The sequence below is a fragment of the Cyprinus carpio genome, chromosome A2 (assembly GCF_018340385.1).
Source record: "Cyprinus carpio isolate SPL01 chromosome A2, ASM1834038v1, whole genome shotgun sequence".
Taxonomy (NCBI): domain Eukaryota; kingdom Metazoa; phylum Chordata; class Actinopteri; order Cypriniformes; family Cyprinidae; genus Cyprinus; species Cyprinus carpio.
This window is the reverse complement of record NC_056573.1, coordinates 5,548,132-5,571,407: the sequence shown is the minus strand read 5'-3', so window position 1 is coordinate 5,571,407 and position 23,276 is coordinate 5,548,132. Positions and strand designations below refer to the sequence as shown.

The 23,276-nt window shown below is 34.2% G+C and overlaps 2 protein-coding genes across 3 annotated transcripts; both read left to right on the top strand.

The window, feature by feature from the left end:
* Positions 1-877: 877 nt before the first annotated feature.
* LOC109071566 (regulator of G-protein signaling 21-like) lies at positions 878-11,669 on the top strand. Of its 2 annotated transcripts, XM_042770526.1 has the most exons (6): positions 878-1,096; positions 1,237-1,328; positions 2,255-2,353; positions 2,547-2,608; positions 4,573-4,739; positions 11,161-11,669. In XM_042770526.1, the coding sequence occupies exons 2-6, from the start codon at positions 1,276-1,278 to the stop codon at positions 11,404-11,406; spliced, it is 627 nt and encodes a 208-aa protein (XP_042626460.1). In that variant the 5' UTR covers positions 878-1,096; positions 1,237-1,275; the 3' UTR covers positions 11,407-11,669. The 2 variants fall into 2 exon arrangements, with proteins under 2 accessions (XP_042626460.1, XP_042626454.1); XM_042770520.1 differs by lacking the exon at positions 878-1,096 and having other exon boundaries at positions 1,140-1,328.
* A 9,042-nt stretch (positions 11,670-20,711) lies between these two features.
* On the top strand, positions 20,712-22,925 carry LOC109112473 (regulator of G-protein signaling 21-like). Its single transcript, XM_042767199.1, has 4 exons — positions 20,712-20,766; positions 21,007-21,086; positions 21,754-21,920; positions 22,052-22,925. Exons 1-4 carry the CDS (start codon positions 20,732-20,734, stop codon positions 22,226-22,228), a joined length of 459 nt encoding a protein of 152 aa, XP_042623133.1. The 5' UTR covers positions 20,712-20,731; the 3' UTR covers positions 22,229-22,925.
* The last annotated feature ends 351 nt before the right edge of the window (positions 22,926-23,276 follow it).

Here is a 23,276-nt window from a genome sequence, read left to right as displayed (position 1 = left end):
GTGTGGTTTTGTCTGTGGGCCTCTACGGCTGTTGATTAAATAAAGATGTCACCCTTGTCTCTGTCTGAGGACATTTCTATTCCCTCCTGTCATTTATTGTGCTGAAACAGATTTGTCCATCATTATAATGGCTCTGCAGAGGCAACAGCCACAGTAGGTATACAGAGTGTGTCTTTCTCGACCATTTCTTTGGTCTTTTAACTAACACTAGGATTAATTTCAGCTCGTTCTGAAGTCTTCAGAAGCCCCCTAGAAAATCTTGTTAATTTACTGATAAAATAATTAAAATAGACTTAATTGTTCTGATGTTTTTTTTTTTTTTTTTTTTTTTTTTTTTTTTTGTGGGGTGTAATAAAAAATGACCAAAAAAAATACAAATGTATTGGTGTAATATATCATATCATATCATATATACAGTAATATTTATTTTGTTTTTAAAAATAAAAAAAAAACTGAAAAAAAAACTGAAGGTCTGAGACCCTGCAGACCTTCGTATTTATTTATTTATTTTTAGATTTATACATATATTATATAACTGTGTAAAAATATAATTTCATTCTATTTTAAGATGCAAAAAAAGAGAGATATCTGATGATATTTTGTTTTCCTGGGTTATGCCATGTTAAAGTATTTATTAAAAATCATATTTGATATGATTAAGACTTTATAACTACACCACCTGGCATTTTAGCAATTGAATAAAACTTTTGTTTCAGATTACTGGATGAATACAGTGAATACAGGAACATGATTTAGATTGTTTTCAGACATCCATATTTTTCATTCACTTTTACATAAGTCATAGCATAAGTCTGCTGACTAGTTGGAAAACCTAACACAGTCCTCACAAGGTCTTCAGACCTCCCTCTGAGTACTTCAGAAACCTCTGGCCACACGCTGACAACCCACCATCCTGTTGTCGCTTAGAAGGAAGTAGGACGTTAAGTAAAACTTGACTAAAGCATATTGCCTGAGAATAAATGTAAAAATATGTAAACATTGCTAGCAGATGGATGTCCTACAGCAAGAAAACCCAGGCAGTGAGATATTACAGTAAACGGCGGGTAATTTCCCTGACAGGAAGTCATTTAAACAGGTATGGGAAATGATCTCTTAACACACAAATATGAGCTTCAGTATTTGGTAGTTTACATTAGACTAAGGACCTGCTGTGTTGGTGTGTGAGTGTCAACAAGAGGGAAGAGCATGAAGGTTTTTGTGTTTCTGTTTCCTCAGTTTAACTTCTCTGCCCCCAAGGAGGAAGCATATTTCAAAATGCTCAGTGACGACGAGCTGCTCGCCTGCAGAATGAAAGACACCCACTTGAGGTACAGTTTTATTCATTTCCCCACACTTTTCTCATATTATCACTTAAAGCATTGGTGGGGTGGAGGAGAGATGTTATCTTGTGCATTCACCCTCTGGGGTTTGTCAACATTCTTTTAGCAAGTGCATTGAAATTAAGTTTGGGTAGTTTTCTCTTTGTTGTGTGAGAACTTCCTTTATTTCTGGAGCTCATCGTTGTGACCAAACACAAATAAGTTTGTCTTCACCTCTGGGATGTAGTAAAGCAACCTTTTATTCGCTTCATTGATGAAAAGCCAAGAGAACATATCGTCCTACACCAGAGAACGTAGACAACACCTGCTGTTGTGTCTGCTTCACATGTTAGACTTATGCACCTTCTTTTATGAATATACCTTATATCGAGAACAATTGTGGTAGTATCTCAGTGCTGAACCAGAGATATGTCTAAAACCATACTTTGCTAAGATGAAAACATGTTATAGTGAGAACCAAAAGTAAAATGATTGCTGTGCATAGAAATGCAAGTAAAACAATGAGAGTTGAATATAAAAACAGAAGACATTTTGTGTTTGTTGTGTGTTTCACCATAACTACCGTGTTGTTATTTATAACTGTTGATCAGACTGACTTTTGTGCTTCAGTACCTATAGCTAGCACTGTGTTAACACTTCCCCTTATACCTGTCACGAATATTTAGTTTGGTGCCTGGTGGAAGTGATACATTCAGTTTCTGATTGCATATGTATACATTTATGCACAATGCAATTTGATGCCATAGATAGATAGATAGATAGATAGATAGATAGATAGATAGATAGATAGATAGATAGATAGATAGATAGATAGATAGATAGATAGATAGATAGATAGATAGATAGATAGATAGATAGATAGATAGATAATCAGATACTGACTGATTGATTGATTTTGCTCTATCTCTTTGCAGGAATAAGGATAAAAAAGGTAGACTCAGTCTTCTTCTGGCAAAGTCTGGATCGCATGAAAATGTCAGTCCTGAAAAGAAGCCACCAGCTAAAACTAACAAGTAAGTCTTTAGCATGTATACACATCGATTCACTATTTTATTTAATCAAGAAAATGTGGAGTATTTATTTAACTGCAGTATTGTCAAAGTGTCGCCGTTTAACATCGAGAGGATGATTCAAATAAATGTGACACTATTCATGAAGCACCTTTCCAACACTTAAAGTATTTACTGATGAATGTGATTTGAACAGCGTCGCACCAGACGTGGCCCTGAGATGGCGTGATTCTTTTGAGGAGCTGCTGAGTCACTCAGGTATGATCTCTTTGTCTTAGCAGTGTACTGTTGTTAGCACACTGAATGTTTCTCATTGAGCTGAAGCAGAAGTGTGCATCTCATCGTGACCACAGGATCAGAAACCTGCTTGTGACTACACAGGGTTCTGAACTTTCTGGTTTGCATGTCATTCTATTCAATGAATAATTTGATTCAAAACACACACACTATTTGATTTGTGCCACCTGGAATGTGCTGTTGATGTCTATGTGCGTCTAAGCCTACAAGCATATTTGTATAGATCAGATAATAATAAATATAGCTGCAAACAGCTATTATGGGCCCTCCAACAAAACATTACAAAGATGTGCAGATTTGCTCATAGCATTGCAGATGGTGAATTTAAATGGGTGCTATTATGCTTTTTCACTTTTTCAACTTTAGTTAGTCTGTAATGTTGCTGTTTGACCATAAAAAAAAAAAGATCTGTAAAGTTACAAAGCTCCAATTCAAAAGGAGGTATTTTATTTAACAGAAATCACTTTTCAAAAACTACAACGAACGACTCGTTTGGACTACAATGCATATTTTCCGGGATTTGTGATATCACAAAGATCGACGAATGGGACGAGACCTTTTTGAGCTGCACTAGAGAAGGCAACGAGTGTTATCACTATGTCGGAAACACGCCAACTTTCCCAAGGCAGACGAACTTAGAGTGGTTACAATCATCTGGGTTTAAATAGCACTCAAATTAATTTGATTTTGACACAATATTTAAAATGAAGCTCGCAGCAGGCGGCTATGGTAAGGGGCATGATATTTCCTGACCAGGCGCCGAGTTCTGTCAATCACAACACACATTGGCCCAGCTAACCAATCACAACACAGACTGGTGCAGCTAACCAATCAGAGCGCATGTCGTATTTCAGAAGGCAGGCCTTCATTTGATGCAGGAACTATTCCAGCCATTCATGCCGGACTGGGAAGAGAAGTGTTGTAATAATGTAAAATACATGAAAAATACATGTTTTTCGAACAAACTAGTATGAGAGCCTTGTTTAGTACACACCCAAAACAAAATCAAGACCTTGGAAAAGAGCATAATAGGACCCCTTTAAGAGAATTATTTCAAATTTTCCAGAAACGCTTTACTATAAGGTTTCATTTGTTAAGATTAACAAAGATTAATAAAAACTGTAACAAATGTATATATGCTCATTCTTAGTTAATGCAGTACCAATTTACCATTATTCAATGTTTTATTATTTTAGACCAGTCAGTTGTACTGCAACCAAGTTTGCATTGTATTTGCACAGTAATGTGGCTAAATGGTTTTTACAACAGTCTGTGCTGGTATACAAAAGTGTAATAACAGATATAATGCCTCACTTCCTGTTTGACATCTTGGTGAGCAAACTTGTTAATGTTTTTCTGGAGAACCATGTGGAATGACAATAATTCAATATGTGACTGAACATTTTTAATGATCTGAGACAATTTTACAGAAAAAAGAGGGTACATGAGATGGAAAAAACAAGGCCTCTGGAAATACAGAGAAAATTGAAAAAATAATGATAGCATTTTTGCCCATGTTTATGCTCTTTAGCCAGTATGTTGCAAATATAACAACTGTAGGATGAATTTGAAGAACAAAGATCTAGTCAGGCAGAAATTCTGTTATTGAAATCGGTATAATTCAAGTAACTGAGCAAAGAAATGAACCACTTTAGGCTATTCAGTTTAAAAGCTACAAGTAGAAACATGCAACCTTGCACTGTTGGTCTGTATGGTTTAGATGGATTAAGCTTAAGAACCAAAAATTGCCACAGGAATGTATAGTATGCCAAATTTCAGATGTTTGAAAAAAAAAAAAAAAAAAAAGGTGAAAGAACATGAAGAAGAATACTAACATAAAATTGCACAAATTATTTTGTTCAGTTGAATTTACTCATCTGTAACTCATGCATTTAGCGATTAATCATCAATTAATCTTGTTTCAGGTGGGGTAGAAGTCTTCACACAGTTTCTGCGCTCTCAGTTCAGTGAGGAGAACATTGAGTTTTGGTTAGCCTGTGAAGACTTTAAGACCACTGAGTCTGCAACCAAACTGCAGTCTAAAGCCAAACAGATACATGCCATTTTCATCGACAAGGAAGCCCCCAAAGAGGTATGTACACATTTGCATTTTGAACAGTAAGGACAGGGTAGAAATGGTTCTTAATTTTGCACAAATGCATATGTAAAGGATAGAAACAGTCCTTTCAATGAAATGTATCTGTTCTGTTGTGCACTATGACAGATTTTTGAAAAATCCTAGTGGACAAAAAAAAAAATAAATACTGTAGAAAACCTTCATGTCATTCCAAACACAAAAGGAGAATTTTAAAGAATGTGCTGCTTGCTCTTTTCCATACAGTTACGAAACATGGAGACTGGAGTGTTCAAGCTTTAAAGAGCAGCACTGAAAATGTTTCATAAGTTTTTCAATTCAATTCAAGTTTATTTGTATAGCGCTTTTCACGATTTAAATCGTTGCAAAGCAACTTTACAGAAAATTAAGTTTCTACAATATTTAATAGTAGCTTATCAGTGGTAACTGTCAGTTAATGTACATATGGCAGACGTACAGAAAAATCAATTAAAGACGTAATCAAACAGACAATGAATACTATTAACAGCAATTATTATATGATGCAATCAAACTTATAGCAAAATTTGGTAGCTCTGTATGTTGTTTCAGGGTTGGCATCAACCATTAGTGGTCCATACAACTTGTTCCAAGTCTTCTGAATTTAATTAATTTTAATTAATGTGACCATACTCTAAAATATTAACAATTTACCATTATTAATTTGGCCTGAGAAAGCCAGCTTACTGAAATCCTATTTAAATTCTCCTTCTTCTTCTTCTTCTGAGACCAAATTTTAAAATGTATCTCCTCCTAGACTTTTAAAGCCACAACCACCAAACTTGGGTCAGACCTTCAGACTGGTCTGACTCGGGTTGCTATATCTTTTCTATCTAATCCGGCTTACGGTTTTCGTAAACCAGACTATCAAAACCACCTAAAATCCTATAGACTTTCATTGAGGGGGTGAAAACTAAGATTAATGGTGTATTTAAACTGTCTACTATCATAGCAAAGCTTAAAAACTACCTACTGAGAATACAGCTAAAACCAGCTGATTGGTTGCTTTGGCTGGTCTCCCAAGCTGGTTTTAAAGTGGTTTTGGCCAATGTTTTAGCAGGTCACGCTGGTCTTAGCTGGTTTTTAGCATTTTTTTTTTTTTTACTGAATAAACTGGTTTTAGCTGGATTAGCATATAAACATGCTAACAGCAACATCCTAGTAATGTGTTAATCATGCTAGCTACATGCTATTAGCATGCTAATCATGTTGGAAACATGCTACCAACATGCAAGTTATTTGCTAATCATGTTAATGACATGCTAGTCATTTGGTAGTCATGCTAGCAACATGCTAGTCACTTGCTAATCATGCTAGCGACATGCTAGTCACTTGCTAATAATGTTAGCAACATGCTAGAAACTTGTTAACAACATGCTAGTGACTTGTTAAACATGCTAATGACATTCTAGTGACTTGCTAGTTATGCTAGCAACATGCTAGTCACTTGCTAATCATGCTGGAAACATGTTATCGACATGCTACTCACTTGCTAATCATGCTGGAAACATGCTAGTGACATGCTAGTAACTTGTTTATCATGCTAACAACATGCCAATCACTTGCTAGTAACATACTAGTCACTTGATAATCATGCTGGAAACATGCTAGCGACATGCTAGTAACTTGCTAATCATGCTAATGACATGCTAGTCACTTGCTAGCCATGGTAGTAACATGTTAGTCACTTGCTAATCATGCTAGCAACATTTTAATCACTTGCTATTCACGCTATCAACATGCTAGTCACAACATGTTAACGACATTGAATGAATGAATGATGCATTTACAACTTGTTGTACACCCAAAGCACTTTACAGTCAGACCAACATGTTAACGACATGCTAGTCATTTGCTAATCATGCTAGCAACATGCTAGAAACATGAATGAATGAATGAATGATGCATTTACATAGCACTTTATTGTGTATTGTTGTACACCCAAAGCACTTTACAATCATGTGGGGGGTCTCTCCTCAACCACCACCAACATGCTAACAATATGCTAGTAACTTTCTAATCACGCTCATCACTTGGTAATCATGCTAGCAACATGCTAGTTATTTGCTAATAATGCCAGCAACATGCTAGCGAAATGCTAATCATGCTGGAAACAACATGCTAGTGACATGCTAGTAACTTGATAATCATGTTAATGACATACTAGTCACTTGATAATCATGCTAGCAACATGCTGGTTTACTATTTCTTATCTATTTATCTATCTATCTGTCTATTTATTTATCAATCTATTTTTCTGATAGATTGTATTGCCTTCAAAACTTTACTTCAAATTAGTTAAAACTGAAAACCCTCAAACTTTAAGCTTTTAAAACTACTTCAAAATTTTCTGGCTAGGCTTTTTCAAGCCAACTTAAAGTTTGCCTACGAACTTTACTATCTAGTTTTTTATTAGTTTTATTATTTGGGACCAGTTGGTCATACTGCAACTAATTTCGAGTTATGTTGTCATGGTAATGTAACGGTGATTTTTAGAACATTTTATTCCATAGAATTCATCACTTCATGTTTGATGCCTTGTTGGGCAAATTCTTCAAGATATTTCTGGAGAACCATGTGTAACGCCAATAATTCAATATATGACTAAGGTTTTTGGTGATCTGAGACAATTTTACAGAAGAAAAAAAAAACGACACATGAAATGACATAAAATGGCATTATTCCAAATGACATTATCCATAACGTTATTCCAGAATTATAGCATTTTTGCCTATATCTTCTTTAGCCAGTATGTTGCAAATATAACAACAGTAGGGTGAATTTGAACAAGGAAGATCTAGTCAGGAAGAAATCTATTACTGAATCTGCACAATTCAAGGAACTGAACAAAGAAATTAGCCATTTAGGCCATTCAGTTCCAAAGCTTTAAGCAGAAACGTGCAGCTTTGGGCTGTTGCACTATGTTCCAAGCAGTGCTGGGGGTAACACACTACAAGTAACGTGAGTTATGTAATCAGATTACTTTTTTCAAGTAACTAGTAAAGCAACGCATTACTTTTAAATTTACAAGAAAATATCTTGTATTTGTTATTAAAAAAAATAATAAAAAAATAAAAAAGCAAGCCCAGCCCAGGTGACAAAAAGTAACACAATGCATTACTTTCCATAAAAAGTAACGAAGTAACGCGATTAGTTACTTTTTTATGGAGCCATGCAATATTGTAATGCATTACTTTTAAAAGTAACTTTCCCCAACACTGGTTCCATGTATTCAGAATTTTCATTTTTGAGTGAACTAATTTATGCCACTATAACCTGCTTATCATCTCCCACAACAAATAAACACATGCTAATTTGGAAAGCACCTTATTGCTGGTGACGAATGATGCTACGGTGCTGTTAGCAAAGCTGCTCTTTGGTTAACCTCAGTGGGAGTCACATTAAAAGCAAACATGGCTCTTTTAAATTATGCCTGTGGTAGTGCAGAGCTGCATCGCCATCAAAGACCTGCCATTGTTTTTGCACAGAGGCCATTGTCGGCCCCCGGCCACATGACTGGGGCAGATATGTGACCGTGTGGTTTTCCTGCTTTTGGCTGCAAACTCCCCCTCAGCCGCCCACACAGCTGAGAAAATAGAACGTTAAAAACTGAGAAGTGAAAATGAGGCAGTGGGACCACTCACTCTAGTCTGACCAAAGTAAGAACGAATAAACAACTAAGAATGGAAGGTAGCACTGCTCAAAGTCAAATTTATCTTATCAGTGCTGGTAAAGAAAAACTTTAAAATTGTATCACTTGTGTTTATTCATAAATGAGGAGCAGTGCCTGCATAAAGCTGCAGACAGAGACATGTTTTACTCTGCTATAATACTTTTGGAGAAATTAGCAACTGTGGCCTGGAGAGAGGAAGAATGAGTCAGAGCAAGTGCTGTGGACAGAAAAGATGTGTGTAAATAATAAATAAATCTTTTAATTTCATGAAAATGTTTTAATTTTATATATATATTTTATTTTTAATTTTTTTTTCCTATATGGTTTATTTGCCAAATGATACTAACAACACAACAGTGTGAGTGAAAAGTGTAAATTAAAAATGTACACGCATTTCAGAATGTCTCTGCATTTGGTTTTGCCAGTATATACAGTAGGTGAATGGCATGACACTCATTTGTTTGTGCAGATCTATTAATTTATTCATAAATTTAAAAAAGCACAAAATGCATACAAAAAACAAACTGAACTCAGAAAAAAAACTAAATTAAAAAAGAAATAAAATTAATATTATTATGATTCATAATTAGTGATATTTGTGGGGGAAAAAAATAGTTTTACTTAAAAAATATATTACATTATTACCATCAATAGCAGTACTAGTAGTAGTATTGAAAATAGTGATTAAGATAATGTTATTGTAATGCAATTTTAACTTGATGGTTACACCATATCACAGTTGAAACTAAAACTGAAAAAGATTTAATAATTTTTTTTTTTTTTTTTTTGTGGACAGAGCATCATGTGCTTTAATAGAAAACAAGCTGGCTGCATCTTACTGTTTGTACTAATGAGTTCAAATATCACAAATTGTCTGTAGATCTTCTTTTTCATTAAGTTTGCTTGAGAAAGTCAACTTACTGAAAACCGATTTAAACTTCTTCTTCTTCTGAGACCAAATTTTAAAATGTATCTCCTCCTAGACTTTTAAAATTATAACCACCAAACTTGGTTCAGACCTTCAGACTGGTCTGACTCGGGTTGCTATATCTTTTCTAAATGATCCGGCTTAAGGTTTTCGCCTCCCAGACTATCAAAACCACCTAAAATCCCATAGACTTTCATTGAGGGGGTGAAAACTTTTATACACTAAGATTAATGGTGTATTTAAAGTGTCTACTGCCATAGCAAAGCTTAAAAACTCCCTACTGAGAATACAGCTAAAACCAGCCTAAACTGATTTGTTTGCTTTGGCTGGTCTCCCAAGCTGGTTTATAGTTGTTTTGGCCACTGTTTTAGCAGGTCACACTGGTCTTAGCCGTTTTTAGCTGTTTTTTACTGAATCAACTGGTTTTAGCTGAATTAGCATAGAAACATGCTAACAACAAGCTAGTAACTTGCTAATCAGGCTAGAAACATGCTAGTGACATGCTAGTAACTTGCTAATAATGCTAACAACATGCTAGTCTTTTGTAAATCATGCTGGAAACATGCTAGCGACATGCTAGTTACTTGCTGATCATGTTAGCAACATGCTAGTCACTTGGTAGTCATTCTAGCAACATGCTAGTCACTTGCTAATTATGCTAACGACATGTCAGTTACTTGCTAATCATGCTAGCAACATGTTAGTAACTTACTAATCATGTTAACAACATGCTAGAAACATGTAAACAACATGCTCGTTACTTGTTAATCATGCTTACGACATACTAGTCACTTGCTAATCATGCTAGCAACATGCTAGAAACATGCTAATGACATGCTAGTAACTTTGTAATCATGCTTACGACATGCTAGTCACTTGCTAATCATGCTAGCAACATGCTAGAAACATGCTAATGACATGCTAGTAACTTTGTAATCATGCTAGCAAACATGCTAGTCACTTGTTAATAATGTTAACAACATGATAGTGACATGCTAGTCACTTGCTAATCATGCTAGAAACATGCTAACGACATGCTAGTAACTTGCTAATCATGCTAGTCAATTGGTATTTATGCTTGCAACATCCTAGTTACTTGCTAATAATGCCAGCAACATTCTAAAGACACTATAAACATGCTAGAAACATGCTAATCACATTATACAAACTTGCTAATCATTTTACCGACATACTATTCACTTGCTAATCATGCTAGCAACATGCTAGTTTACTATTTCTTATCTATTTATCTATTTATCTATCTATTTATCTATCTATTTTTTTCTGATAGACTGTATTGCCTTCAAAATTTTAAAACTACTTCAAATTAGTTCAAACTGAAAACCCTCAAACTTTAAGCTTTTAAAACTACTTCAAACTTTCTGGCTACGCTTTTTCAAGCCAACTTAAAGCTTGCCTACAAACTTTACTATCTAGTTTTACTTCTTTTGTTTTAAAAGATTTCAAAAATACTAAAACTTTATTTCCAGATTTCAAGGATTTTCACTCTGGTCTCAGACTTTTACAGTCCATGTACTTTTTGCACATGAAAAGCAAGAATTAAAAATAAAAATAGACTGAAAGACAAGCTACTGAGAATCTCCTGCTCATAACATTTTTCTAAAGCAGAAGAAAACACAGATCAGCAATATGGCGAAATCATAGTTGGCCCACAAAAATTAACTTACGACATCGTTTTTCATCTTGCATAACTTCATGTATCTTGTATTTCATCATAGTGCACGAAAACTCAATTTTTTGACGTCCTCATGTTTTACGTATTGCTCTTTTTCCCTCAGATCAACATCGACCACTCAACCAAGGCCACCATTGAGAAGAACATCCTGAAGCCCACTAGGTCCTGCTTTGATGCAGCACAAAGTAAAATCTACAGCTTAATGAAAAGAGACTGCTACCCACGATTCCTCTCCTCCGATATCTACTTGACCCTGACCAAGAGGGCAGGCCCACCCACTATGACCAGGAGAAGGTCCCGCTCCTTCGTTTTTAATGAACGTCCTGAAGGCACAGCGGCCTGGTCGTAGATTTGTGATGCTAGGTTTTTTTGTTGTTGTTGTATATTGTCAATAGCACTTGATCATGTGACATCTCTTAGCTATTTATTAACATTAGATCCTGTGGGCTGGTATTTAAATACTAATAATCTTGTCACAATTGTCAAATGTTCAATTATGTTTGAAGGATTTCATGCCAAGCTTAATTTAATCTACATGTTTAGAATGCCTAAACATTGTAAATAACTGTTTAAGGATTAATGTCTGTATAATAAACTGTACATACCTGTAAATGTCTTTTAATTTGGCCTACAGCTAACTCTAACAATGTCCACTGTCGCATCACTCTCAAAGACAGTAAAGAGAGCAAAAATCTTGAAAGAACTTTGAAGAATTGAAAAATAAAACCACATGTCTGAGGAAAAATTGGGATGGGACTTAAAAAAATCCATGTTTATGATGGAGTTTGATCGTGTAGCCAGACTTTTGGTTATTAGTTTAAAGGCTGGTCCAATAGAGCACTACACTTATCAGATATTTTTGTAGGCTGACATTGAAGTTAGCATCACCCTGGTTCACTCCATAAAACCCAGTAGGATTTTTCCATTGGCTTTTGGGTTATTGCAGAAGAGAAGCTCTGTGGCCAACAAAAGTTAACAATTCTTACACATTTTGTTCATAATGATAATCTTTACAAATGAACACAACTTTAAAGGAGTCCTATAATGGCCTTTTAAGAAGTCTTTATTTAGTTTTTGGGGTGTTCTAGAATAGGTCTTCATGCTTGATTGTTCCAAAAACACATTATTTTTCACATATTTTAGATTATTGCAGCACCTCTCTTCCCATTCTGTCTTAAACACCCTATTTGGTTCCGTTTCGATGAAACCCCTCCTTCCAAAATCCGAAATGTGCTCTGATTGGTTAGCTAGCCCAGTGTGTAATTGGTGAACCGCTTAGAGTGTGCTCTGGAAATGACATGGCCTCTACCATAACTGCAAGTTTCATCTGCTTAGCTGTAAATATTAATGATGGTGTCGATTTTGTCACACTGCTGTCCTTCATAAAATGTCCAGCACACAGATAAACGATGGGGCTATAATGTTCAGGAACAATAAAAATAAGTTTGTCTGCCTTATGAAGGGGTTTTGGAATCAGGGTTGAATAAACAGTGTCTCTTCACCATGGCATAAAGCTGCAAACTAAAGTTTTCATGAATTTTGAAACCTACAGTCACCAAAAGCTATACATAGGCTATAAACGAACTACACCACATGACTTCAACGTCTCAACCATTAAGCTTCCACAACTCTTTCAGTGTTTATTTAAAAAATAGTTAGAATAGTTTGCCAGAGCATTATTACAAACACAACAAGGCTGTTTAAGCGAGTATGGTGAATAGATGGGTTTTCCTGTTTTGCATAATGACTTTTAATGTCCCTGGCAACCTCTGTAGTCCTATTTAGCCACTTATTAGCATTTTTTTCCAGACAAGTAAAAGCAAAAAAAAAAATCATGAGAGGATATCTTGAGCTTGAGCTGTGTTAACCACAGACATTATTTCAAGCATTTAGCCGAAAACCCATTCGAAAAACCGATTTACTTCTGGCCAATAAAACTGGAAGTGTTAAAATACTAACTCATTTCTAGGAGTTGGCGTACAAAAATACATCATCCCTGCAACACAGCTCATTTTAGCCAAGAACCGCCCACTTTGACCACCGAACAAAATGTGTTTGAAGCTTGCGGTGGTTTTGCGTGCACTCTGCAGAGAGACTGTAGGAGGTGTGCTGCTCGAGGCTGACACTAGTTGTGTTATGCAAACATGGCTAACAGGTACTCAGTGTTTGCAATTTGTCAAGATTTCATCCCAGTGATGTATTCTTTTTTTTCCCACAAATCATTTTCTCCAAGATGGCCACATCTATACCTCCTGATGCGAGTCATTAGAGCTCATGTCAGGTTTCCAGCTGTCTTCAGCGAGACCCACGTCTGATCCACTGTCATCCTATCAAACCAGACTGCTAGTGTCTCACAGCAGTCATCAATTATGCATGCACAGACAGGCTACTGGAATGCATAATGTCTAACTTTGGGTGCCACCAAGCAGAACGCAGTCAGAGATGGAATTAAAAATATTTATATCCAACATTTTACTCAATTTCTATTTGCGGCATGAACCTGCAGAATAATTTTGCTCCATAAACCAAACCGTTTACTTGAATAAGTGCATCATGGTCTAAAAAAAAGGTTCTGAGCATTCTCTGAGGTCAAATAGTAGGCTACCAAACCAATCTCAAAGGAAAACTTTTTTATAAAACTATTTTTACGGTGTGTGTGTGTGTGTGTGTGTGTGTGTGTGTGTGTGTGTGTGTGTGTGTGTGTGTGTGTGTGAATCTATACTACTGCCCATCAAAGTCCAATACCTTAACATAACTGGGCATGTAAGTAGCCACCAATAAAAAAAAACAAAAAATATCATACAAAATAGTAACTGTTACTGACTTTACTAATATTTTAGTTTGAGATGTCTTTGCTACAGTGTAATTATACATGTTACTTTTCTCCATAGGAAAATGTATTTTTAATGATAACTTACAAACCTTTAGGGAGTAATATTAACAGAGTGCAACATTCAGGTTATGGAAGTATAAATATGATTCATTTTCTCCATAGGAAAATGTATTTTTAATGATAACTTACAAACCTTTCAAGACAATCCTAATGCGAGGTGTTTGAATGATCCCTGGTAAAAAATAAATAAATAAATAGATAAATAATTAAATAAAAACTACATTACCCATGATGCTTTAAATAAAATTCAAAATTCCACCAATCAGAGAATCACAGCTAGCAAATTGCACCAAATGAGTGCTGAGCTCCTCCCACTCCAGTGAAGTATGAAGTTGTTGATTGTATGTCAAAAAATGTATTTTATGCATATTTTGCAATAAACTTAAAATATTTTTTTTAACATATACAATCAACAACTTTAAATGAATAGTTTTAGATTTCTCTATTGTTTTTAATTTGATTATGTCATACACAGTGGTTCATGGGATTGTAGTTCTTTCCCTCACTAAAGCCTTACATGCAGTCTTCTCCTTTTGTCTGATTTTCAAATGCTTTTTTGCTTCAAATAAAAGTTTGTAATGATGTTACTCATCTCATCTCAGATCTGGTTAGTTTGGTTTTTAAAGTCGTATGGGAAAAAATAAATGGAAAAAAAAATACTTAGAATACTAAAAAAGTGTGGGCACTTATGCACTCTATTAACAATAGGTACTTACTATAGCGTTAAAATTAGGTTTTGATTTACATTTGGTTGCACTTTTTGGTTACACTTTATTGTCCTTATTAAACGTTACATGTACTTACTATTATAATAACTATTAATTACATGCAAGTTACCTTAAGCCAAACCCTAACCTTATAGTAAGTACATGTAGTTAATTAATATTACTCAGTACTTAAATGTATAATTACACTGTAACAAGGACACCTTAAAATAAAGTGTAACCCACTTTTTATACATAATTTATTATTATATAGTAAGAACACAGTAAAATCTGTACCGTTACCATTGCTATTTCTTCACTTCACTTGTCTAGGCATGTAAACTTCCCAAATTTCCCCCATTAGACACTCAAGGATGCAGTCCATAAATTTTTAAGAAGCCTTAAGCTTTATCAATCTTAAAGTTAATCAGACTAACACCATCAAACCATAATAATCATAATTAGCCCTAAAATCGAGCATCTTGGTGGAACGATTATTTTAATAGCTAATAAAGTGAAAGAACTGAGGTTTCATGAATCATAAATGGATGTTGACTAATGAACTGTTTCATGAGCTGTGTGAGATCAGCCAGAAATGTGTCATCTTTACAAACATAGAAGACTGATTATTGCTCTTACTGTACAGAAGATGTCTTGTACCGTAAGGTAACCCAAATGGACGCTTGCTCTATGTGACCATATGGAAACAAAGCTTTTTGTGGTATAACACTTGTTACGGGAAATGTAATACAGACAAGTGTTTTAGTGGCATGATCAAATGTGTTGTTGTGTTTAACACCCCACAGTGCTACTTTGAGATACACCAGATGTTTCTGCAAAAGCATTTGACCCTGACGGGAAAGAGAAGCTCGTCTTAAAGGGATAGTTCACCTAAAATAAAAATACTGTCGTTCCAAACTTTTTGACTTTACTTCTTCCTTGGAACATGAAAAATATCTTTAGTACACACACACAGTGTTAAGGAATTATCCATTTTGATTTTTTCACTGTGTTGTGTTTTAGGGTTGAAGGAAACCTTGGTAAAATAAATGGCAAATGTACGGGTAATTTTCCACCAGGACAGTATACAGTGAATGTCAGTGGGGTCCAGTGCTGTTTGAACCCCCTTTGACTTTCATTGTATGAAACATTCTTGAAAACACCTTTGTTTGTGTTCCGCAGAAGAAAGTCATACATTTTAGGATTAGGATTATCATCTTTTAGAAGAAAAAAAAAAAAAATGGGATTCAGCAATATGCCTGGAATAAAATGATATGATTTGGATAAATTAATCTTATTCAAAAAATCCTCTCTGCTTTGTAAAATGAAAGCAAAATGATTTACTCCTTCAAATGACATATAAACCACCATCACCTTGCTAAGCTACACAAATGACAAAATGTGGAAAGGATTATGGGTGTTTTTGCTGTCATCCTAGAGCAGACTAATAAACACTTACAGCACATCATCTTTCCATGTCGCCATTATACAGCCATGCAGCAGAATATAGTTAGTTAATGTTATCTTTTAGCTGACACTAACAGAAAAACAACACACAAGAAGTTGAAGTGTATGTTTGTGTGTCACCATAACCTGACTGACGACATGGCAGCATGTGAAGATTCGCCACTGATAACACAAATCTATCCCTGTTGATGCTTGAAGAGTGGTGGGGGTGTTTTGCACATGGATGTTTAGTGTGCAGCAGGCCAGAAGGAACAGAGGTAAGAGGAAGTTCGTTTAGGAACCACAGCGCCCCCTGCTGGATGACAGATTTTTTAAATTTTGAAACATGATGAGTAATGAAAATGAAAATTCTGTCATCATTTACTCACCATTCACTTGTTCCAAAAGTTTTTCTTCTTCTTCTTCTTCTTCTGATGATGATGAACACAAAAGAAGACTTTTTATATAATGTTGGTAACCAAACAGTTGATGTTTGATGAACCATTGACTTCCATATATATATCCATTTATATATATATATATATTTTTTTTTTTTTTTTTTTTTCATCCTATGGAAGTCAATGGCTACCGTCAACTGTTTGGTTACCAACATTCTTCAAAATATCTTCTTTTGTTCAACAGCTTAAAGAAATTTAAACCGGTTTGGAACCACTTGAGATTAAGTAAATTATTTATATATACCATTCAGAAATTTGGGGTCAGTAAAATTTTCAAATGTTTTTAAAAGAAGTATCTTAGTTTCACCAAAGCTGCATTTATTTGATACACTAAAAACAGTAATACTGTGAAATTTTATTACTATTTACACTATTTAACTGTTTTCTATTTTGATGACAAAGCTGAATATTCAGTGTCACGTGATCCTTCAGAGATCTTTCTAATATGCTGATTTGGAGATCAAGAAACATTTTCTGTTATTATCAATGTTGAAAACAGTTGTTGCTTAATATTTTTGTAATATAATACCTTTTCCAGGATTCTTTGATGAATTGAAAGTTCAAAATAACATATTTTCTTATATATAAATTTGATATAAGATTATAAATGTCTTTATTGTCACTTCTAACCAATTTAATGTGTCCTTGCTGAATATAAAAATTAAAAATGTAATAAAAAAAAAATTAACAATCTTACTGCCCCACATTTTGAATGGTAGTATATAAAATGAAATAAAATAAAATAAAATAAAATAAAATAAAATAAAATAAAATAAAATAAAATAAAATAAAACAAAAACATACACTGTACATACAAAAATCATCATTAAAACCTATGGTATGTGTTTGTCAATTTGGTATGATTCTTGAAGTGACATGAAGCAGTGTCATGAAGTTGCATCCGTTGAAACTATGTCTACTACTTCAGAAAAATCTGACTGGCTGAAAGAATTTTAAAGAATATCTGATCCTACAAAATTGCTCTATGATGTATACACTAATTATATACAATAGTTGTTTATTTAATAATTGTTAGCCAAAGCTACTTATTTCTCATTCATTGTATTTTAGCTAGCAATGCCACTGCTGTAGCCAACTAGCCTGTTAGCTTAGGTTATTCCTTATGAAAATGGTCAGTTGCACATTTTTATGCTTTTTTTTGTCTGATCAGGAATTACAGATGGCTACTCCCAGGGACCTTGACAGACCTGACTAAATGGGCAGACCGAATATTTTATGATACTGGGATGCTTTCCAGGATCATTCCAGCCCAACTTCACCTCATATACCCAACTTTTTCATTCTACACTGTGCAGGCACAGTTTGATTCATGGCAGTCTTTTTATCTGGATTCTCCCAAAGAGAATTCTAAATATAGTGTCTCGTTTTCAAGCTTGACAAAGGGAATGCCTGATCTTGTTGACCCTGTCGAACACAAAAAAAACACATAGACATCAGACACACACATGCACAGGTGCTACAAGCAAATTACACAGACAAATGAGTCAGTCTCCAACAAGACTGTTTTCAGCTCTGCGGTCCCTTCACAGCCCAGTGTGAACCTAATGATGCATTACAGTCAATTCAACCCGGTCTGGAAATATGAAAATATGAATTATTAATGTTGTTACAGTTTTCTGAAACTGTGCTCATCTCTTCTTTCAATTTTGTGGACGAATCGGAGTATGAACAGAAGTGTAGATGAACACAATGTAGACTGAATACAAAGCAAAGGGACAAATAAAGTTGAATGTATGTTTTCTTGTGTGTCACAGAGAAAGAATAACTTTGATTTCAGGAGTCAACACAGGTGAGTGTGTCCTCGCCCTTGCCAGCTTTTTTGGAAACCAAATTCTCCTGGTCATGTGTAAGTCATTATGCATGCAAATCTGTCAGGATTTTCCATTGCTTCTGGAGATTTACATGGCCACTGACAGACTGAGACAACACTAAAGGAGAGCACAAAGGGGATCACGTAGAAACCTTTTTTTTTTTTTTTTTTTTTTTTTTTTTTTTATGACATTCAGATAAAGGTTAGGTAGGTGATTCATTTGCAGTTGCGGTACTTTGTTATGTCCAAAATGAGAAAAAGTTGTCAACAAGGTTGAAAAAAGGGGATATTCATCTGTTCCCCAACCTTCAGATCTAGTGTTACCTGTGAATCAAACCATAAGCTGTGGTAGGAAGTTTAAATACCACTTTTCCACTGGCCGCCCAAAGCCATCACTCCAAATTTCCAATAAACAGGACCATTTAACTTTGGTGTAGCAACCCCCGAACCCACAGTATTCAAAATCACAGCTCATTATCCAGTGAACTAGATAGAAACACAAAATCAAATGGGAGAAGTAGTTAAACATGTAAGCCTCACACACACACACACACACACATTCAACAAAAAGTCAACATCAAAAGCAGAACAAGCACACTTCTGCATCTTTAAGCACTGAAGCATTAAACAAAAATTTATGAAAGTAAACAATAGACTTATACTGTTCAAAATGAAGATGTATTGTGATGCTTGCTTGTCAAACTTTGATCATGTTCATAGTTAATGTGATGAAGTACACCTGTGGTTAGTCTGTTAAGACACCTGTGTGAACTTATACAGTACATCCACTAAAATCACCTTGAAGCCAGCCTGTTACAAATCATTGCAAAAATGGCTTGAGTTCTGAGAAAAGCTCCAGCATCATTTGTTTGCAGATGTCTCTAGGTTTTTTTTTGTTTGTTTGTTTTTTGTTTTTTTTTTAATCTAATGCAATTACTTTCTCACATTTGTAAACACTTCTCAAACATCCAAATACCTTTTTTGTGTTATATGATATTTAAGATGTAGCTTTGATTATGGGAAATGATGGAAAATTAAACAGGAGATAGACAGGTATTCTGGTACCATTAAAGGGATTAGATCATAAATAATAAGCAAATACTTTAATTTAGGTCTATTTCAACCACAAGCTATTTGGTTATGGCAGGATTTCCATTCTGTAATTTCAATATTGTGGATAAATGTGGTGATGACCTAATGGAGACCCACATGGACCATCAGATCTGGGGCCGGCTGCACCAGCTGAATGTGAGCAATTTCAAACGTATGCGCTAGTGGCACTACTTAGTATTTGAGCATATAACCTTATGTGAAAAAAATAATCTATTAATCTAAATAATATTTATGATGTTAAATTTGATCAATTTATAATATTTATTAAAACATTTATTTTAAAATTCATTTATTAATTGTCATTATAAATAAATTTCATAATAAATTGAAATAAAAAAAATCCAGCTTGACAATTAAAATGAATTTATTTCCCCTGCCTAATTTCAGATTTAGTTACTGAATATTTTTATTTGCATATTGCAAATATATATATATATATATATATATATATATATATATATATATATATATATATATATATATATGTGTGTGTGTGTGTGTGTGTGTGTGTGTGTGTGTTTGTGTGTGTGTGTGTATGATTTTTTTAATTTCCACTGATTTACTGAAGCAAAAGAAGCTTGAAACATCATCTATCATAACCATACAATAAAATGCACAGTTTTATAGCAAAACTTTTTAGAGAAGTTTATTGTCATATTATGCAGCCTACACATTACTTATGAGAGATTCTGACCTATTATCATCGCCCTTAAAGGGATAGTTCAACCTAAAAAGAAAATTGTTGCCCTCATATCTTTTTTAAATCTGATTTTATTACATCTGTGGTATTTGGAATCATGCCTCTGATTTTTTCCATGCTTTGAATTTTAGCAGCATTTCCACCTAGAATTTTTTCTTGCCTCATCTAGATACTTCATGTAATTTATGTATTTCCACAATTTACTATTTGTAATTAGTTCTTCAGCTGCTTTTTTATTCAATAGTTTTTTATTATGTATACTAAATGTGTCATTAAAATCACATTTTTTGATTATATTTTCACAGATTTGCACAGGGATGTGTGTATCAAAATATGTTCATTGTTTTGTGCAACACAAAAAGTCATAAAGAAAAGTTAAATACAGTAGTTGACTGAAGAGCAGACCTGCAGACTGAGGAGGTGACCCTGCCCAAAGCTTTGCATGCTGATTTCCATGTGTTCCATTCATGCCAGTAAATGTGTTTAGACCCTCCAGAGCCACACAGAATCAGAGAGTGAAGGAGACTCCATGCAGAGGACACTGCTGTCAGAGATGGCCATAAAGTGAGTTCCTGATTATTAATGATTCCATCCGAATTCTTATTTTTAAATGATATTAACGACTAATATGCTTGGATTTACTGGTCACAAGGAATTTCAGATTCTAAGGATTTAAAGTTATAGGAATATTATTGGCAGAATGCAATTGGATTGAAGTGCTAGGATTCTCTATGAAATATATTTGAAATCTGTATCATAATCAGCTTCACCAGTGAAGGATCTCCATGTAATTTTCAAGGGTAGATTTTGTTGCTTTTCTCAGGAACCCGTTGATGATGTGGACTCTTGGGGTGAGTCCATCGAGAAGCTTCTGTCCTGTAAATGTAAGAAAATTCAGCTCTGAATAAATGTTACTTCTAAAGAATTGAACTTATTCATGAAGATAATCAAGTTTTAAATCAGCAAAAATAAACAAATAAATAAATAAATTCACAATTGTTTTTAAACGATTATTCTATAAAAAAAAATCTAAATACAACAAAAATAATTCATTATATATATATATATATATATATATATATATATATATATATATATATATATACATATATTATATATATATATAATAGACATATTTATTGAGAAAAATATTCAGTACATTCTTTATACAGGTCATATATTAAGACAATAACTTGTAGATTTATTACAGTTTTCTTACTGTCTATTAAAAGCATAAAGCATAAGAAGATTATGCATTAGAGTTCGATGGCATAATGCAAATGTTAAAAAATGAATAAAGAGTTACTCTGTCATTTGTAAACACTAGTCAAATTATGTTTGAATGAAGTCAGTGGATCATGTTGAAGTGATACATCTCAATCTCATTGCTGTATAAAGATGTATTAAATATTGTATCGATCTTATATGAATTGTAGCTGCTTAAATTATCTTCAATTATTATTTTTTAAATTTCAGTTTTAACATCTAAATCGGAGAAGTAACACTTAACTATTTGTCCTAATAAACTCTCATATTGGTGTTATGCTGCAGCGGGACAGATGGCTTTCCAGGACTTCCTAAAGTCGGAATACAGTGAGGAAAATATTCTGTTCTGGCTGGCATGTGAAGAATACAAAAAGATCACGAGCGCACCAGAGATGATCAGCAGGGCAAACCAAATCTACACTGAGTTTGTGCAAACGGAAGCACCCAGACAGGTGAATGATAGCCCTCTGAGTGAACTGTGCTCCTGTAATGGCCTACTGAGAGAATCAATTGTTGGGGGGGATATTATTTTTATTCATTCATTCAAAAAAAAAAAAAAAATGTGTTACCCTTTTTTTTACAGGTAAACATTGATTCTGGGACTCGCACAAATATTACAAACAACATCTCGGAGCCGACCCTCAACTCATTTGATATGGCACAGAAGATGATCTTCAGTCTAATGGCGAGAGACTGCTATCCCAGGTTTCTGAAGTCTGACATCTACCAGTCCATTCTGCAAAATCATGGAAAGAGTTGACTTCATAATGACTAATGATTAATGTACATCAAGTTTAACTACTGCCAGATGCTTTTTTTTATTTTATATTTGGTAAGCATGACCTTTTTAGTTTTGGACTGAAATAGCTCATCAGTTTTCTTCATTATGTTGCTATTTAAAGTTTTTTGAAGAAAAACATGTTTACAGTGTCAAACTAGGATCTGTTCTGATTGTTTGTATTCTGCTGTTGCCTTTTCTCTTATTTTTCCTGCTCACAGAAAATTAGACCAAATATCTACATTTCATTTTAAACATGAAAACTCCATGCATCACAAAAACTGTTAGAAATCATTCTATATGGGATTAAAAGGATTTGTTATTGGGATTTGTAACAAATTCAGTAATTTCCTGGTTATCAGCATAATGTTGAGAAATCAAGAATGACAAGAAAATGATCGTTTGAATGCTCCTTTTTAAACACAACTTGTATAGCTAGCTAATTTCTATAATAGTGCAACTTATCGGTCAGACTTTTTTTTCAAACAAGTTATTATTATTATGATGATGATGATGACGATGATGATTATAGATGAAAATGATGATGTGTATTTTTTTATTATTAAGAAACATTATTGTTAAGGTTTTCTTATGATTGATGTTATGATTGTCAGGAGGAAATTTGTAAAATTATTATTTCAAAGAACCATTTAAATATGACCACTTTTATGCAGGCACATCCTGGATTGCTTATATATATAAAATAAATAAATAAAACTCAAACCCTCGACCAGTCTTCTAAAAGTTTCATATCAGCAATCAGTAAATGTGTAAAGTTCTTGTCTTTTTGTGAATAAAAATCATCAGACTCACATCATAGATCACTCATTCATTACTGTAGTTCGCTATATTGGGAAAAAGTGAATACATTAGCCAGAGAGGACCGGTGGACTGGTTGCAAAAACAACTGTCACATTAAGTTATCTTTCATCATCTCATGTTCAAGATCTACCTATGGGAAGGGCATGAATTCGTTAATAAGAGAGAACATCTCTGTACAGCCCCACATGTTACCCCTACATTGTCCACA

Excerpts from the sequence above, each read along its gene's own strand:
- LOC109071566 (XM_042770520.1), top strand. The coding sequence starts at position 1,207 with ATGAAGGTTTTTGTGTTTCTGTTTCCTCAGTTTAACTTCTCTGCCCCC. Across the intron at positions 2,354-2,546 it reads CCACCAGCTAAAACTAACAA|CGTCGCACCAGACGTGGCCC; the intron begins GTAAGTCTTTAG and ends TGATTTGAACAG. Across the intron at positions 4,740-11,160 it reads ACAAGGAAGCCCCCAAAGAG|ATCAACATCGACCACTCAAC; the intron begins GTATGTACACAT and ends TTTTTCCCTCAG.
- LOC109112473 (XM_042767199.1), top strand. The coding sequence starts at position 20,732 with ATGCAGAGGACACTGCTGTCAGAGATGGCCATAAA. Across the intron at positions 20,767-21,006 it reads CTGTCAGAGATGGCCATAAA|ATTTTGTTGCTTTTCTCAGG; the intron begins GTGAGTTCCTGA and ends TTTCAAGGGTAG. Across the intron at positions 21,087-21,753 it reads GAAGCTTCTGTCCTGTAAAT|CGGGACAGATGGCTTTCCAG; the intron begins GTAAGAAAATTC and ends GTTATGCTGCAG.